General features: G+C 36.1%; 1 protein-coding gene across 2 annotated transcripts in view; it reads right to left on the bottom strand.

Moving 5' to 3' along the window:
• Positions 1–20,414, bottom strand: part of PRKN (parkin RBR E3 ubiquitin protein ligase) — a 759,823-nt gene that overhangs the window by 111,296 nt on the left and 628,113 nt on the right. For both annotated transcript variants that reach the window (XM_068676962.1, XM_068676963.1), the window contains exons 8-9: positions 16,413–16,474; positions 3,091–3,240 (exon numbers count right to left, since the gene is read on the bottom strand). In XM_068676962.1, the coding sequence (XP_068533063.1) occupies positions 3,091–3,240; positions 16,413–16,474 (212 nt within the window). The remainder of the gene's footprint in view (positions 1–3,090; positions 3,241–16,412; positions 16,475–20,414) is intronic.

The raw sequence follows: 20,414 nt of genomic DNA, 5'->3' as shown, positions 1-20,414 counted from the left end.
ACATTTATTTTTTCCATGGACATTGGTAGCAGTGATTTTGAATAAAGGGGTTCTGATTCCTCATTTCACACAGCACAGAAAAACTGAGGAAGACAGAAGGTCTGTAGCCTAGTCTAGCTCAGTCACTTGTTGATTTTTTTGTTCTTTTACAGAGCTGTTAACAGTCCTTGCCTGTTTGGGACTGCTTCATGCAGCTTCCTCTCTGAATAATTAAAAAGTTGTCTTACCTCAGTCCTTGTTGACCAACTTACTCTCTGTCTGGTTTCTTCTCCCTCTACTTCTCTAAAATTGCTTCTGAAAGCCCTTTTCATTTACTGTCTCAACTTTCTCTTGAAAAGCTATCTTTTCTCCCCCCTTTGATCCATCTCATCAGTTAATCAAAAACCTCATCTATTTGACAGTTGTTAGATACCCTTATGCTGCAATTCAGACCTGAGTGATGTTTGTTCTGTGCAGTAGACCAATACTTCTTCATGAGGGCTTTCAGGTGAATAACTGGCCATAGATGTTTAATTTATCTTCTGCTGTGAGTCATCACCTCTTTGAAAGTTACCTGAAGATAGAAATTCAAATACCCAAAAAGAGACTCTACTTATCTAAGTGTAGTTTAAAAGATGACATAGACACTCATATAAGTTCTCCAAATTCACATTGTCTTCCTTATTTATTTGCTTAAATGCTTCAACGGGAACTTGTCTCTAACCTAAGCAACTTAGGTAAATATTGGAAGGCATCTTTTACTGCCTTTATTTGGATGGACAACAGGGATGTTCTTCATCTTGGACCTTTCTTTGAGCTTGTAAAGCATTGCATAGACTTGTGAGGGAACCCAGAGCTCTGAAGTGTCTGACCCTGGATTTCTCCTACAGCAATTCGGTAAAGACCGGAAAGAAAAAGCAAAGCAAAACAAAACAAACAACAACAACAAAAAAAACAAACAAAAAAAACCTCATAACTTTCTGAATAGAAAACACTCAAAGTGACTACGGAAGATGGAGTGGAAATAAACAGCTTCCTAATTGTCTTGTTGTCCTTGCAGGCCTATCTTCACATTCAGCCAGCTTCTTTCTTACCAGCAACTGACTTGGCTATTGCCCTGTGATGCCATGGTAGTCCCTTTCCCTCCCTTGCTCATGTCCATGTGCCACAGTCCCCACCTCTGTTACCTTCTGGTGTTTCAGAGACTTTCTCACCCTGAGCAGGCTCAGAAGCCCCTGTGGGAAGGAGCAATCTCCGCCACCTTTCTCATAAAGTAAAAGTAGTCACTTGCAATACTAAGAATAATTTCTGTCCTATTAGATACCATAAAGATACATTAGACTTCTTTTTCACCTTTTTATTCCATAGCTGAAAAAAATACCTTATCTGCGTAGCCAAATTCTGACTGGAGAGAACAGACACACATTAGTTTCATGAGGCAGGGACATGAGACATGCAGTGCAAGGACCCTCATCATAGGAATTTTTCTGACATGAATCTTACTCAAAGTTATCATTTGTTAGGGGGCAAGGAAAGATACAAGGACACACCTTTTTCACCCCATTCCCTTACAGATTTTGAGGAATGGCGTTGTTATTATCAACATTTGGCTTACAGACCAGCCTCTTGCTTCCCATTTTGCCCTCAGAGCATTTTATCCTGTACTGTTCAAGGCAGTACATAATCCAAGACAAAGGGTGAGGTTAACAGTCCAGGCTGTAGATCTGGCCACCAGCAAGCACAGCACAGATTTCCACAGACAGAAACAGAACATTTTGCTAAGCCAGGCGATACATCAATCCTTTATGCTAAGTGAAATTTATTTAAAGAGCATTTTCAGATTCCAAATGATGATGAATGAAGCTGAAAAATACAGTTTGATTTTCATCACTTGAAAGCAGAAAGCACAGTAAAAAATATTTGTAATTTTATCATTTTTAAACAATCCATAATGGTTAATCTGGAAGCATTTCTTTTTGTTTATTGAGTCTTGTTTCTTATTCCTTTCCCACCTACTGCTTTATTTTATTGCTCTATGTCTTCTCAGTGAGCCCAGGGAGCTCTCTGTTCTACATGTACCACTGCATGGTCAGAGAGGAAGTTTTACCAAGGTCGACAGATGCTAATCTACTCATAGAAGACAAGTTACTGCTACTTCCTAGTTCGGCAAACAATTATTCTTTCGTGATATCAGTTTGGGGAACATCAAAACTGCAATAAAAAGTGCATTTTCCACAATAAAGACAACAGGAAGAGCATGATAATATTTCATAAATACAGATATTTTCTCTTGTCTTATAGCCTACATAGAATTGGGTAATATCAAGCATAGAAACAGTCACTTAGTACAAACGTCAGTTAGTCACTCTGACCTAACATTTAGTACACTTTTTCATATATAGATTTCTCTCTGCATATTTCTATTTTCCCTGCAGTGTGATTTTTGTAAGGTACCTGTTATTTCTACCGCTAAAAAATCACCGATCCATATGATTTGACCTCTTAGCAAAAACATTTTCAAGTGTCATCAGCTTTTATTTTCCAGAAATCCACCATTAATTGCACATCCTTCCTGTTTAAAAGCAATTTTTATAAGAAAAAAAAAGTCTATATTTCTTTTCATCATGTATCCCAAAATATATAAGCAATTCTCTTGCAGTATCACTGACTGGTCATTTTCTCTATCTCCTTTTTCTCTTCTTATATATGAAGAAAGGTGCCGTTAATATAATAACTAATGGTTTGCTCAAGATCCTGTTCATTTTTGCTGAGTGCTAGGAGAAAAAAGTCAAAGTGCGTTGGAATTGTCATTTGCACAATTTAATTTCTTAGTCTAACTACTCAGCAGCTTCTTAAACCAATTAAAGCAAATAATTCTGGAATGGACATAGTCTGCACGATGAAGTAGTCTTTCCTAAGCCATAGTACTATATTTCAATAGTTTATTGAGCTACAGCATCCCACTCTAGTATGAAGGGCAATTCAGAGTCACTGATGGAAAAGGAAAAAGCATTTTTTTCCCATTTTTTCTAACATCCTAAAATATATATATATATATATATATATTTTTTTTTTTTTCCACAGAACTAGTAGAAAAACGTATGGTCTTACCCCGCAGCCTAGTCCATTTCCTGTCTCACATACAATTTTCCTCACTCCTGGTTCAGGCAGCAAACCCGCTCCACAGCCGGGAGTTGGACACAGCACACCGCCCATCTGCAGAACGCACTCCTCTGCACCATAGCGCTGGTAGCGGTTGTACTGCAACACAACAGACAGGTGTTAAACTTCTGACAGCACGCAAAAAAAAAACGAAACCCACAAACTTGGACCTTGAATCTATCCCATATAATAAAGTCAGCTGTCATAATGTCACACACGCTAAGTTCAGCAATTTGTCAAATGTCTCAAACTTTGCAATTCGCTAAATAGGGTGTCATTCCACTCCAGCTCACATCATATGCATCATTTTTTAATTCATAGTTATCCTTTAAGCCACCAGAAAATTGTGTGATACTAAAATTAAGAAAATAGTAGATTTTTCCTGTGAATAATGTCAAAAGCTCTTATACTGATATACAGAAATTAATGTAAAAATCATAAATAGAGTTCAGCAACAGATACACATAAATGCTGTATGCACATTGAAAACCACAAAAACACACAATATAATGTCTTTGAGATAAAGGGTTGTAAAAATAGGTCAGAAAACTTCTATTTCAAAATAAATTTGATTAAACTGATTGGCAAAGTGATCATCTTGACATCCATTTATTTTAATGTAAGTTGTGTTTTTTTTTTTTTCCAGGGTCTACCAGGAAACTTTCTTAGATTTGAAGTTTTCATCTAGTCCTATATTGATAGCCTAAAAAGCCATGGAAATGTCTCAATTTTAATGATGGAGATACTGACATACAGGAGTATTGAATAACATGCCAGCGTATCCTCAGTGACAAAAATGCCCGCTCTAAAATGACTGATGGCATTGCAATAACTTTCCCTGTTCTAACTTACCCTGCTTTCAAACTGAAATAAGCTGAACTGGTACAAATCATGCTGCATACATGTAAATCACATCCACTGTAGGGCTCTGCACTGGTGCAGTTCCACACTAGTGGCTATATAATCACTGCTAACCAGGCTTCAGATTCTACCATAAATCTGGCCTACAGTAGGGTGAAATAAATAAAAGCATTTGGTTCAAACAGCCCCAAGAAAACAGGAAAATCAAAAAGGGCAAAGAAGAAGGGAGCAGCATGAATTTTCTCTGAGAGCAGAATGAATTTACGGTGCTAAAGGAAGAAAACAAACTATGTTACAGCACACACAGCAGCATTCAGTACTTCATATACTTTTAACTTGCTGTTGCTCATGAAAATCATGAAAATCCACTTGTTACCATTTTTTAGGATAACATCTAAAAAACCCCTCTCCATCCTGCACCCCTCTCCAAAGAAATCCCCAAAGGAAATTGAAGTAATAGAATCAAATAGTAATAGAACCAATAGTAACAGAAGCAAAACCACATACACAAAACATACAAAAAAGGATTTTAAATTATGAGACAAGGACTCCAAGGCATATTTTATGTGTGCATTTAAGAAGATTCTTCTGCAAATGTTGAAAATATATCTTGTTACACCGTTTTAAACAATAGTCTATGACTTAAAACCCTACAATACATAGATGTGGAAGTGCTGCATCCCAGAAAAAAGAAAAAAAAAAAAGTTTATCAAACTGAAAGTATTCATGTCTGTCAATTAAAAACAAAAACAACTCCAAACAAACTTCCTCTCAAAAGAAAAGCAAAATCCAAGGGGAGAGAAAGCCTTCAAAACATCATTCAGTATATCAATGGCTGTTAGAAACTGTGAATTAAAGATCTCAAAACATGCAGATACCAGTATTTTGAGAAGTGTATGAGACATCTCTGCAAAGTCTCCTTGAACGTGAGGGCTCAACAGGTCAGCTGGTGGTCTTTTATATTATTACTATGTTCAAACCTGGAGTAGTGGAATAAATATTTACTGTTGGAGTCTATCAATTTTCAGCAATGTTTGGGATCCTTGCACTAAGTATATGCTGAGTGCTCCAAGTCATGTCACTGGCCTTGAAGAGAAATATAGAATCACAGAATGGTTAGGGTTGGAAGGGACCTTACACACCATCCAGTTCTAACCGCCTTGCCATGGGCAGGGACATCTCCCATTACACCAGTTTGCTAAAAGCCCCATCCAGCCTGGCCTTGAACACTTCCAGGGATGGGGCATCCAAAGCTGCTCTGGGCAGCCTGTTTGAGTGCCTCACCATTTCCTCAGTAAAGAATTTCATCCTTATATCTAATCTAAATCTACACTCTTAGTCTAAAGCCATTACTTCTTGTCTTGTCACTACACTCCCTAATAGAGTCCCTCTCCAGCTTTCCTGTAGGCCCCCTTTAGGTATTGTAAGGGCACAATAAGGTTTCTCCTCTTCTCCATCCTGAAGATATGGTTGGCACTGAAAGTATCCACTGAAAGCATTTGTTGACTTAATTCTTCTTCAGGACACAGGCAGGACCTGAATGTGAGGATGGCAATCGTTCTGTTAAGAAGCAGCCTTCCATTGTGCTGGGTGTTTGCAAGCACTTTCTCCTTTCTCTAACTGGCAAATGCCAGTGACACTCTGGCTGTGATTCTGTCAGCATTCCCATTACAAATTATCAGCTGAAAAAAAGAATATTCTTTCTAGTCTCTAATTTAAAATAGAGGACATGGAGAGATTCCTTTGGACACCTTTCCTTTTCTTTTGATACACAAAAAATGGATGATAGGTAAGAATCAATCTCAATTTTTTTCTCAAGTTTTAGGAAGGAAATGGCCCTTACTGGCCACGTGGACACAGCAGTCGAATTCTGCCTGAAAATTGTGATGTTTTACTGGTTCAGCTCAGGGCTAATCTCAACTAATTCCAGCACTATCAACAATGATATTTACAATATAATTGTCAAACAAATGGATCAATTTGAAGAAATGAAAAATAATTTAAGTGAATTTGCACATCCTGATATCTAGTTACCAGCTGATTTCCAACCTTCAAAACCCAAATATGTTCATAAGATGTCATTTTCCTTTTTCCTTGTGCATGTACGATACCTCAGTTAAAATTCAGCAGTCAACTAGAACAGGTAATAGCAGAATGTATACACATTTTGTCATACATAACTTGGTGATTTATACACTGTATTCTGCGATCTGAAACAAAATGCTCTTTACATTAATGTGCATTTATAAACAGTTTGTAAATGACCAAAACACTTACTTATGAATTATTAATTAACTACTTTCATATAGTGTCAGATTATACCCATTAGAGGCATTTTCATATAACACAGCTATACATATCACATGGTACTGATGCAATCAACATACTTAAAACAAGTCAATCTGCAAAAGCACTTAAACGTCTTTGGAGTCCATGATATACTCTCAATCATGTCTGGGTAAGATGCTTAAGGATAATCTACCACCACTGGTTTACATCTTACTCTTAACCAGAGATTGAAAGTAGGATTCACTTAATTTAGTTTCAGTTTCTGCAGTAATGATGCCTATGGTTGCACAGGTTGTTTAGACTTATTTAACAGAGACAAAAATAGGATGCAGTTCATCTTTTCTCTTTTGGATGCATGCCACAGTATTAGAACTGATCCCTAGAGTGCATTGTTGTATTAACTCTAAAGAGAGCTCAGACTGTTTTCTAGATGTTGATGCCTGATGTTAGGTGACCACCACAACAGGTACTTCAGTACCAATAATTCTGATCCTAAGCCACTGGGCCAAACTATTTTTAAAATCAAAGATTAGGTACATAAGTAGGTTAGACTGCGAATCACTTCACATAATTTTCTCTTTTCAAAAATTAAACATCTAACCTAAACAACTCACATAGGCTCCACATACATTGATTGTGAAGAGACAGTTATCCCAAGAATAGAATTTACCCTGACTTAAATGTAAAGTCTAAGGTAGGTGGACTGAATTACCCTGTGGAAATGCTATAGTTGAAGCTGAGACAGTTAACTTACGCTAAATATATTACACTTAAAGAACTGTCATTGGAAGATTAACCTAATTCTTCTGTACATTCCAAATATTTCACATTATGTGTTACTCAGTTAACAATGTACCCCCTAGTTAGAGATGCACTCATCAGGTGTAAAAGGGTTTTACATATTACAAGTAGGAAAAATATCCCTAATTACTTTTAGGAAAAAAACTCTTAAAAATGTAATATATGGGAAATTTGACTGAACTGGCATTTGTGATACCCAATTTCAATTCCTGGCAGCCACACAGCCTTCCTGTGGTTTTCACGTAAGTCACTTAATCTATGCTTCTCATCAGTTCCCCATTTGTAAAGAGGGAAAATGATACTTGCTGATTTCACTGTAGTGTTGAGAGGTAAAAGCCATTAATAGTCATGAGGACATCAAATACTATGGTAATGAGAGGCATAGAATTACACAGAAATCACCAGCCATCTACTGCTGCTAGAAATCAGCTTTTGAGCAAAGCATGCAAGACATTTATATGCTACTGTAATAAAGGTCTCAGAAATATAGGTAGGTAAATAGTTGCCGGATTCAATATAGAACCATATATTTCAATACTTATTTGGAAAAAAAAAATCTTTAAAAATATGATTTACTCCAAATTGCTAGTGCTAAGACAGCTAGATGTATACAAACAAGATAGTCTTAAAACTTTTTTTTTTTTTTTTCCCTATGTTAACAGCATCCTGTCATGAACTTTCCCCTCAGTTTGTGGACTGACCCAGTTAACCCAAATCTATACTTTTAATGGAATAAAATGTTGAGTAGAAAAAATTCCCATCTCCACTTTTGGTATTTCAACCGCATCACGAAGTTTTTCATGCAAGCTTTGCTCATAAAGAGTTGTCAGAGCCTTTAGAAATGATTTTTATAAATGATTATAAATTATAGTATGACACAGACATGGAAGCTGAATAGCTGTAACCATTTATTCCCTGCTCCCCCCTTTCCAGATTGGGATGGGATCCCTTGAGTGTTAGAATAGTACCAGGTTTTCAAACTGGAAATTCAATCATTTGATGTTGTAAATCAGGTGTAATATAATTGAAATCACTGGGCTGACAAAGGAATGAGACAGGTTTAACTATAGATTGCTGTATTTTAAGCTTCATTGAGATGCAGATATTAAGACAAACCTGAAATGCACCTGGATGAATAAAACCCTTGTGAAATACACTTTGTGAACACAATGCTTCCTTGCCATATTATTTAATTTGCAAATTATGCTTTAATGTGATGTGATATTTTAATTTTGTATTTATATTTTGGGTACAGATTTTATTTTATTTTATTTTATTTTATTTTATTTTTTCCAAATCTAAAAGCATCTGCTCAGTAGTAGCCTCACAGGGAATTCTGGACAAAAGTTAAACAAAGCCAAAATTTCTAATCTCTAATCTCTAAACAGTAATTTGATTACTTGTTTCTTTTAACTGTGTGTAACGGTCTCGGAGGAAAGAAAATCTACTTTCTGGAGTCAAATTGTTTTTACTGCTTATATAAATCAAATAACCATCTGTGTGTTTCAAAATTAGATTGTGGAGGCTATTAGTCCATAACGTAGACTAAGCACTTTATTTATATGTATTATACATATACAAAAATAAAATAAAATTAGTTACATAATGTAATTAGGCAACTTAATGTACAAAACCCTTAGCATATATTGGACTTATAAAAGTACAAAAAAAAGAAAAAGCATCACGTTGATGACTTAAAATACAGTTAAAAAGAGATGGACTGATGTGGTTGTACAACCATTACATGGTTCATTGGACTACTCTTAATTTATTTTTCTTGAGTTTCTGGGCTCCATTGCTGGCCAGGGAGGGGATCTGAAGAACAAGTTCAGAGCATCAGCTCCTTGTTCCCTCAGAAGCACTGAGCACCACAGAGAAGGCCAGAAAGTGAACCATCTTCCACAGGGCTGGAATTTGCCTGACTTTGGACAGTCATAGAAAGGTGGGTAAAGCAGTCTGAAGAAAACACCTCAGATAAAAAAAAAACAAAAACATGACTGGACCAATGCAACACAATTTATGGGCAAAATGAAACTAGAACAGAGAGGAGGAAAGAAACTGAAGACTGCAGTTTTCAGAATGATATGGAAGAAGGTGAGGAGTATGAAGAATAAAATACCGAGAAGAGAGGACACTGGAGAAGGCTGTATAGGAAATAAGACCGAATATATGAGAGGCAATATGATGCAGTGAGGAAAGTTAACTAAGCACAGCTTACGGTTTGACACCATATTACAAATCTATTGTAAATTTATTATCTTCCAGCAGGTATTCGTGGGATCAGTCTGAATAAACTGAATGTTGGAGATTAACCTTCACTTCCTTCTGACCCATGTGGAGCTTGAATCCACATTCCTTTGTCCCCTACAGATGACAACCATCAAGTCTTGTAACAGATAATGTTGTAAATAGTACAACTGAGATTCACTGAAGTAGACACTGGCTCCAAAGAATTCCATTTCTCAGGCCACAAGAGTAAACATATGCACAGTCCATGAAAGTAGATCAAGGTCACCCAAGGGATATATGAAGCCTCACAGAATCACAGAACTGTAGGGGTTGGAAGGGACCTCGAAAGATCATCAGGTCCAACCCCCAACCCGTGTCACAAGAATGGGAATCTTGCATGATACCACTACACCAATCTCACCTGCTACATCCATCTGAGACACTGGATATTGGGACTCAGATCTTCTCTCTGAATTTAATAAAAGCTGTGTGGAAAATTCAACTTTTTATTTTTTTATTATTTTTATTTTTAGAAACACATTTTTAATTAATAGGTTCTATAGATAAGGAAACAACAGAAATTTGGACAAAATGACTTTTTGTTTGTTTTTGACAGGAGAAGCATATCATTTAAATTAGTTTTGGTCACATATACTTTCTCCCTTATTCCTCCTCCATTTTTTTTATTTCAGCTATTTGACCAAAAATAAATTACTCTCACTTCTTCTCACTTCTCTAATGCACAGACAACATGAAGAAAAGGGATAAGAAAGTAGAGATGTCCTGTCTATGACAAGAACTCAAAGAGAATGAAGTCCTGGTAACTCAGAAGAGGCAAAGCTGAGGAACTCACATGGATTTTAGTTACCTCTGAAGTTAGAAAAGAAGAGGGCTAGAAGACATGAAAAGCAGATATAGCATGTAAAGAGAAGGGAGTCAAATCACTGGTCATATGAAATTGCAAGACTGCAATGTTTGTTGTGTAGTTCCAGCCATATAAAAAGAAGGTGTAAAGAATGTAAAGAACATCAGAAGCTAAATGCAGTACTTCAGTTTTAGGGAGTGATAGGATAGCGATGACAAAACCAAAAAGTGAGCCAATTAGGACAGACAGAAATCAGACAGACATTGAACAGAAAATTTGAAGAAATGGAGAGATGCATCATTCGCATTGAGATGGTAGCTGAAGTTAAGTGGGAAAGCACTGAGCTGTAGGAAAGTCTTCTCACACAGACTTAAGAATAATTACAAAACAGCTTTGCTTTAGTAATTATGAACTGGAGAAATTATTTAGTGATTTTTTTTGTTTGTTTTAACTGTATGTGAATTACTGAGAGGTGTCTGATACTTTCATACATAGCTTCCAAAAATTCTTCACCCACAATTAGTTCAGAAGCATTTTGTTGACCACATTTGGCATTTTCCAGCATTAAACTCAGCCGATAAATTAGAACTCTCACGTGATGTTACTTTTTCTTGAATGGGTAGATATCACATCAATTAATTCAAGAATGACTTTACACTAATAATCTGTAACATATATTTAAAAAAAGATCCTCCAGCAAATATTGCATGCAAAAAATCGTTAGAACTTTCTCCTAGCCACACACACATATTGCAAATTCCCTACAAAACCCAAATTAATGTTATGCAATTTTATCCACATTGCATTCTTTTAGTACTAGATTCTCATATCTCCTAAGGTCACAGCAAAAGCTAGTACAATCCCTCACCACGTTTGATAAACATGGGAATGTGCATCTACAGATTTTCAAAAGTCTATTCCTTTGCCTAAGTTTCGCCCAACTTACAAGGAAATGTGAAAAAAAAGAAAAAAAAAGAAAAAAAAAGAAGAAGAGAGAGAGAGAGAGGGAAAAAAATTGTCTCCATGCCAGCTTGCTCTGATTCCAGGGATATAAACACCCACAACATTTCTGAAGAAAAAGTGAGCAGTGCTATGAGCTGCTGTAACAGCTGATAGGAGAGATCTGTTAAAATTGATCATTCCCCTGTCAAAATATCAAGAAACTGGCCAATACATTCTGCAAAGTTGTCAGAGCAGATGATATAGCAGAGAAGCATAGCTATACATTACTTTGCAGCTTCTTTTCTTGCCACTAGCATGTCATCTGCTTCATCTGTTCTGTGACCTGTTGGGGGCACTCAGGTATAGCAGCACACTGCTTTTGCAATTGTTTTCCCTTCCAGCTTTCAGATGTAGCTGCAATTTTATTCATGAATCACAATATTCCATTTAAACAATTAAACAAGGGTGTTTTTTTTTATCACTTTGGGGAGAAGAGGGAAGTTTCTCAGAGAGTCATTACAAGACTCCGTAAGAGTTCACTTGCTATGTGGGTATACTATAGTGCTAAGGTCTGAACTAAAGTGTTCTCTCTGCTGTCTCTGGAACTGGCTTGTTGAATTACCTGCCTTACACTGCATTTGGACAGAGCCCATATTTACGGCATCTTTAACATGTTTTTGTTAGCAGCTTGTACGATCACGACTCATAGAATCATTTGTGTTTACTTGCAGCAGCAGCAAGCCTGACATGGCAAATGGCTACTGCAGAAGACTGTAACTTTCTTATATTGTGCTTTTTTTCAATAGTTCCCTAGTTAATAAATCCTTCATCCCAATCCTTAATGTATCTCAAGGTACCTATGAAGTGAAGCGGTTAGACAGCAGGTTGGACTACATCCATTATGCTAGGGGGAAATTATGGATTAGGAATAGTGAGACTGAATTGCAAGAAAAAGCTTAACAGAGCTAAGGCCAGTTAGAAGGCTTCAGGTTTTCCCCTTCCTGAGGCTGCATGGCCAGGAAAGTCTCTTTGCCTTATGCAAACTTTCGTGCACTGGTATTGTCTGTTAAAAGGTGTTAAGAAACACACCAGTCAAAGCTGCTGTCTGAACATTTACTGCATCTTTTCCACTCATATAATACTGTAGGAAACTAGAAACTGGGAAAAGAATAAAGATCCAAGACATGAAGAAGCCCTTTCATTTTCACCAGCTCCAGAAGTAGCTTACCTTTGGAGACTTTTCTAGGTCATACTCTTTGGCACCTTTTCAAAGTACCAAGTATCAAGTGGGGTAGCAATCTGTTGCTAAACGTATTTGTGTTGCATTTTAAAGCAATTACTTTGGAAGCCAATTTTATGCGGTAAATTAGGTATCCAAAATGTGTATCATGTACCAGTGGGTTTGTACTCTTCTATTTCACCACATAGAGTATGATTACCTCTTTCCATAAAGTCTAAACATAATTTCCTCTTTAAAAACTATATTGATGCCACCAATTAAACCTTAAAAGATAGACTTTCTAGCAATAATGAATGTCCTGTACTGCACATACCTGAGGAAATAGGAGACATGGGAAATTTACATGTCCTTGAGACTACTGAGATTTTAGACTATTTGGACAACAGTTTTATTATCATGGAACTTTTAGCAAATATTAGATTAATCAACAACTCTTCACATTTCAAGTTAAATATAAAGCCTTTTTTTCTCAGTTTTCCTTCAGTGCTTACATTTAGATAAAGAAACAGTTTATTTGGATAGACAGATAGGTAGGCAGACACATTTTCCATTGGTTTGATTGTATAAGCTTCTCAACACCTTTATCTCTTCATGACATCAATAAAAATTATATATGCTCAATATTTACAAGAAACAAATATGCAGTAAAGACATGGTAGAGATCACTGCTTTGTATTAGAAACAGTTGATTGACTTTAATTTGACTGAAATTTGGTTGATAAAAGTAAGAGAGTTGAAGAAGCAGACTTCTCTAAGACTGCTTTAACTGGAACTGCTTTAACTGGAACCTATGAGGACCTACACTGACTATGTCCATTTCAGACTAAAGGGTTTCTTCATTCTATTGGAGAGATATTTAGCTGACAGAAACTGGCTGCCTTTTGCTGTAAAAGTGATTTTTTAGTTCTGTTTTAGGGGCATGTGGTAGTTCTTTCTGAGTCACATTCATAGGTTTGAGTTTTTTTGTTTGTATGATGATCACTTATTACCTTGTGATAGAACAGAGGGAATTTGAAATTTAAAGGATCTAGACATTGAGAAATAGCAGTGCTGGTGCTGTAGAGTGGCAGAAAGAAAAGATGCTGGGAATTTTTTGTTTTTCACTACTGAAAGGTATAATAGGATTTAATGTTTGTAAGTGATTTGTAAACAAATAATGGATGTTTTTCTCAGCAATATACTCCAGTTTAAACAAGAATTAATACAAGAAAGTCATGTAATGTGGATTCTAAAGGAGATCAGAAAAGATTATCACAATAGTCCATTCTGCTTTTATAATCCAGACTTAAATACACAAGCATTTTAAAAATAAATCAAGTTTGGACATGTAGCAGTAACGTGGCCCTATTATTTCTTGACTGTTGGTTGGATTTGAAGAAAATATATGTAGACTAATAATGCTGAAATTTTAATTAGTGTGAATAAAACAGGGTCATAATTAATTATGATTTTTCTTCTAACTAGAATGAATGATAACAGAAAAAGACATTAAATTTTTTTGAAAAGCAAATGCATAACTAAACACATATGAGAAATAATTAGATAGTCAGACAAATAAGGACTTTACCCAAAATTCATTAAGATGTATTTTATTATTATTTTTTACCTTGTTTTTGCACCAACTTCTCCCTAACTGTCAAACTGCATGTTAATTTCAAACAAGGGCTACTGTGGTCATCTCTCATGGCAACAAAACTTTTGTGGGGAAAGAATGTAATTACAAAATCGTTTCATGCTTTTGTCTGCTCACGGAATAATTCAAGTGGCATGGTAATGCTCACTAGTTGCAAAGACATTTATTAAGACTATAATGATAATCATTGTTTCCGAATAACTTGTTAGTGTAGCTAGTTTCAGAGAAAGACAAATTTTTATAGGTCAGATCCATTTTGTAGAACAACTTTCCATCTGCATAGTTTTATGCTCCTAATACATAGTGGCAAACATTTCTCATCTGTTTAGGTGTAGGCACTACAAAGAGGAGTAATTTCACAACAGAAGTCAGTAAAAATGCAAAAAATATTCAGAGTGGCAAAAATATAGTACTTCATAGCAAGGCTTTATTCATCAAACTCCTCCACTTTGTTCAAGACTTCTCTTATTATTGGACAGAAATTAACTCCCTTTTCCTTTAAGGTTCCTTGTGGTTTACATCATCTCACCTTTGAAGATCACATAAATGACTGTATAATTTAATACTTTCTTAATGTAAAGATGTAGGTGAGTGGAATAAAGAAAGAAAGCATTTAGATTACAAAGGCAATCTTAAGTCTGACATTTCCTAATGTCTGAATTCTTGATGGGCACTCAGCTGTTTTAGCCTTCATTTTTATGTCTACCACTTCCTTTTCTAAAAAGGAAACAGGAAAACAAACAAACAAACAAACAAGCAAAAAAAAAAAAAAAACAAACCAAAAAAAAAAAAAAACAACACAAAATAAACTTCATCAATTAAATTCTGTTGCTCTGCCAGTGGTTATTATCAAAGCTGGGACCTACAAGTCCATTCTTGGACCTCTACCAGCAGAGCTAACAAATTTTGCCTGGTTCAGCCCTCTCACTCCTACTGTCTCTTGGTTTATCTGTTTCTAATTCACCTTCAAATCTCTGCTTTGCTCCCTCTCCTCCTAGCCCATTTATGTTCACCCCCTTGAGCAGGCCATTAAACACAGATCTTCTTTTATTTACCAGTCCCTTTCAGCAAGTTTCTTTACCTTGTCCTTATAGTTCTTGGTCCCAGCTTCTTGTCAGACTCTTATCCCTACCACTCTGGTTTCTACTTCTACCATATTTGACCAGCCAGTCCAGTCTCCATGGTTCCAAGCTTCATCTTCCTCTGCCCTCCATTTGTCAGCTGGTTCTCACCAGTCTTGCAGTCCCATCAATCCCAGTCTTAATTTATTTTATTTCTCCTTCCTGAATCCTCAGTCTCATCAGATTCCTGCTTCCAGTCTTTCCTCTGGCCTACCTGGTTTTCTGTCTTTTTTTTCCATTTCTGTCAGACAAATCCTCCCACATTCCCCTTCATGCTGCTTTCTTGTTGAGACACTGAGCTCCTGAGGACTTATGCATTTGACTTTTTTAACAACTGAAGTGGGAGACTGGTGGAGGAAAACTGGAAATCTAGAAAATGTACCAGCAGTCCTACATGTAAGAAAAATATGCCTGAAGGATAGTGAAATAGAAAGGTGGAGCAAGAGGGTGTACTACACAATATAATCTGCTCTAACACCTAAGTGATCATACTTCAAATTAACATTTAAGGACTTTCTCCTATCACAGTCTTCACATATCTTTGTGCAAGTCCCTTGGAGCTAGATTCATTAACAGATGCAAATATTCTGATATACAGCACAAGCACACTAATGCTGACCTTTCAGGTCCTTGGTCCCCAGTACCCACAGCAATTCTATGTCAGGCAGCTGGGCTTCATAACCCACACATTAGGGAAGATACTTGAGGCAAGGACAACTTGAATTTCAGAAGCACTGGGTATTTAAAAATTCAACTTGCCTCTCGACATTTAAGGCTATTTTCTCAATATCTCTGTACATCAATTTAATTATTAATAAAATAGTAACTATGACCATCTTGTGAGTGTGGTAAAGCATACCTCACATGCTTCATAAGATCCCTCTATAGAAACAGTTTCGTCAGTGCAAAGCACAGATATCATGATGAATGAGAAACATACTTTTAAAAGAGACCAGAGGCCACAAAAAGAGATGGATATCATGTAGCTGTAAATATCAGGCCCTTAGTCAGATTGTTTGTCTATCTGCTGTTTTAGAGAGCCTGTTAACTGCTGTAGTCCAAAGCCGAAAAGCTGTGGCAGGTAGCAGATGTACCAATTAATAACCTGTCAAGGCTGATGGATAGAATGAAAAAAAAATATCACATATATCTCCCGTGTGTTTTTTCCCCCACATTTCAGGTCACTGGGGTTCATGAGACACACTTTGCATCCCTGGAGAGAGACAAAACTGTCTCATTAGTGTCTATCTTTCATGACATTAAGATACTGACTTTGAGATGCTAACTCACCTGTTCTTCTCCCAGAATCCTGAAGTGATGAAGCTCTTTAATCAAGGAATCTGGACAGCCAGCTGTTGGAAAGAAACAAAAACAGGCACTTTAGAGTTCCCTGCCAGTGTGGTTTCAGCTATAAAATACATAGACGTAGAGAGGATATAATATACAGATTACATTAGATTTAGAAGATTAGGAAGATAAGCCATGGTTCTGCAGGCACCAGAATGTTGAAAACCATCCATCAAATAATCCCTTCACATTTCAGAGCACGCTACCAAGAATGCTTAGAAAGGTTATATTCCGTATATTTTAGCCCTTTCCCCAAAGGACTAGAATCAAAAGCAAGATGAAAAGGGCAGCACTGTCTGCCAGATAACGCCAGCCCCTTAGTGTAAGCCAACAAGCCTGTTAAAAGAGGTTCTTACATCAAAACCTTGGAGCTGCCCAAAGCTGAATTCTGATTTAGACACCAGGTTTGGACTCATCTCTAAGCATTGTATAGGCTTTTTCCAGTTCCCTGAAGGATTTCACAGGCTCTGCAGGCTCCACAGATCACTTTACTTTTGGCTGTCACCTACATAATCCATTTCACACAGATGTAGTTGTCACCCACAGGTGCAATACACGAACCAACTACACATGTAGAAGAGAGATTTGCCAGAACTTTGCAACCAGTTTAACATTCAATGGTTACAGCCTTTCTCATCCGTACCAGCCAGAATGAAAGAATATGTCTTGCTAGATGCTACACACTTTGCTGACCTGTTCAGACTGTGGTTACCTTCCTGGTGATGAAATCCAAGCATGCAGCTAAGTTTTGTACACTACTAGATTCACGTCTGGCAAAGGATAAAAATGCAGACTGTGAAAGCAATCTGGGCTTTATTCTTCTTACCGCAAATTGAAGCATCTGCTTGTGAACAGAGAAACTTCCTTAAAAGCGATTAAAAGCAGAGTTCTCCTCAGAACATGGGAAGAACTAAGATTTTTATCAACCTGTTTTTCTGCTGATGTAACTACAAATGGTTACCTCTCACCCTTAATGACTCCTATTAAAAAGATGTAAATGAATTTGGAGACAGTTGTCAGGAAATCTCTGTTAGCACTGTGGCTTCACTCAAAGGCAATGAGGCATGGCCTACATTTACAACTCCTGCTGGCATAGCTGTGTTAGGGATACAAAGGGTCAAACCTTTATACTTGCAAGCAACATAACTAAAAAGGCAAAAATCCTGGTTTAGACACATTTGTAGTAGTACAAGTCTTTCAATGGTATAACTTTTTATGCCTAGCAAGCTGATTTAAATGGTATTCTAAACAAATTTTCACTGGTAAATATTCTATCTCCATTCAGAGGAGCTACATAAGGAGAATGCACCATCAGCATAACTTCATCACCAAGCCATCCTTACTACTTCTAGCATTATTCTTCTATCCATTTTTAGTGGGATTTCCATCTCCATCTCCCACTTCATCCAAACCCCAAATGTATCAACTGCTCTGTCTCACTAAATTCTTGATCTTGGCCTGACTTGTAGCCCAGAGCAGTTGAATTCTCTGTGTTTTAGACCAGAAATCACTTCCTAAAATACAGTTCCTCTCTCCTACCCTCAAGATCCTATGTAATTATTACAAATTTTTCTTTATGTCACTTTTACTGAAATATCGGCATTGATTGTACACTTGTACACTGCTACAGGAATTTTTAACCATTGAGGATAACTGATTTTATATACTACTGTATGCTAATCTACAACAGATGCTAACTTTCTAACAATGGCTAAACTTTTTGTTTTTCATGGCTTCTTTCAGTCTCTATTGCTTCTTCTTCAACCAGTCTTTTTCCTCTCTTATCTTACCCATTTTGTTGTTCACTAAATTCCTTAAGATGGGAATTGCTTTTCTTGCCTAGCAAGATTTTTTTTTCTTCCTGCTCTCCTTGAAATTGTATTTTTCAAATGTCTATTTCTCCCAGAAGTCCATCCCATTTTGCCCTTTTCTTGCACAATTATGTATTCATCCTTATGTGAGCTGTTTACCTGTATCTTTTCTTTCTCCCATGATAGAGACTGTTAACACTTTGGAACCAAGAATCTGTTAAAAATTGTGTAAAACATATACTAGCATACATATATATGTTTATTATCAGGGTTACTGGTTGTCTACTGATGTACCCTCTTCCCAACCGAGTATTTCTATAACCTATTTTTCACACTTGCCCAATCCAGTTTTCAACCTTTTGATAGTCCAGACTGGATCTCAGAAGATGATTACACAAGAGATCCTGAAGTCACTAGCGAAGAAGAGATATAACTTAAAAATCATGTCACTGCTGGCAAGTTGCACCCCAGCAACAATCAGTTCAGAAAAGTCAAATGCATGTGATATCAAATTATATTGACAGACACTAACAATTTTCTGTCCTTTCAGAGCAATGATCAAACAACAGTTGGAGGAAAAAAAATGGAAATAATGAAGACACATGTAAAATGATAAAATAAGTAAGATAAAAACATCTTCCCTTCTTTTTGGATATTTCTGGATGTATTTCTGATATTTCCTATTTCTACTTATTTATTTATTTATTTATTTATTATTGTTATTTTTTCCCAGGTCTGTAAGCAGACCTTTGTAAAACATGCTCTAACACTGTGACTTATTTTTACCAAATACCTGTGAGCTTTGAAAAAAGTCTTGGTTGATATTAAGTTCTTGCATTGTAACTAGAAACAAATTATCATTCCATAAATAAAAAGAGAAAATACATATTCTGTTGAAGAGCAATAAGAACCACTTTCCATGACACCTGCAAAAATACCCATATATTTGTCAACTTATACATGCATATCCAAACATACCTGGAAACCTGAAAATTACTACAAATTAAGCACAGCACTGACAAACCGCACACAAAATCTTAAAAGAAAAATGTATTTTCTGAGACTCTGATTTGCAACTTGCACTTGCCACGTGAAATAAATAATCCACACTTTATACATTTATGCTGTTTTGTGGAAACTACTTTGAGGATTAATTTTTATTGCCTTTGTAGAACAGAAATCCTTATATTTGAGAGCCTCAACAATTACTGAAACCTTCCATTTCCGCTTTCCCAATTATTATTTGAAAGAAAACCCACAAACATACAAGAAATTTCAACACACACAGGCCAAAACATAGGAACATTTAAATAGACAAGTCAACAATTATACATAAGAGTGTTACAAGTAAATTACCCAAAGGCATGCACAATTAATTGCCTTTAATCAGTAGCCAAAACTTGGGATTGAGGATATATGTAGACTGATAAAATGACAGCTAAAGGGTTTATTAGATCATTCTTTTAACTGACATTCAAACCTCTGTGTTTCATATGTTCTTGCCCACAATGGTTGTTACAGGTCTTTGTCTGCTGTGGAAGAGGAACAAGGTGCAAGAACTATACAATTTACCCAAATCTTTATCTATCTATCTATCTATCTATCTATCTATCTATCTATCTATCTATCTATCTATCTATTTTATATACCTCTTTTTCCTCTGACTTAAGTATATTGAACCTAGAGGAATAAGACCAATAAAATTAATGTGATGGTTTAGGAATGAGCCTAAGTCTAGTCTCAACCAAGTCGAGAGGATGATACCCAGTTCAAAGCACTGGCAGCTTTATAAACCCACTGCAAGCAATGTCTTTGGTTTATTTAAGCTTTAATTTTTTACTTAAATTAAATTTAAGCATATATATATTTTTAAATGTTCTGTCAGATCCCAGATTATTTGTTTTAATCATTTTATTGTTGCTTGATTCCCATATTGCATTATTATTTCACTCCAAATGATGCGCTTATGAATGATAGGTATACTTAAAATTACAGAAAATTATAACGGTACATTTAAAAATTACATTGTGGTATTCTTTTCATAAAGATGTAAAGATATTTTTAATCTGTTCCTATAAGCAAATGTATCTCCATGAGAAGAATAATAAAACAAAACAAAACAAAACAAAAAAAA

This window comes from Anas acuta, chromosome 3 (assembly GCF_963932015.1).
Source record: "Anas acuta chromosome 3, bAnaAcu1.1, whole genome shotgun sequence".
Lineage (NCBI taxonomy): Eukaryota > Metazoa > Chordata > Aves > Anseriformes > Anatidae > Anas > Anas acuta.
The sequence above is the reverse complement of the archived record's forward strand: the minus strand, read 5'-3'. Positions and strand labels throughout refer to the sequence as shown.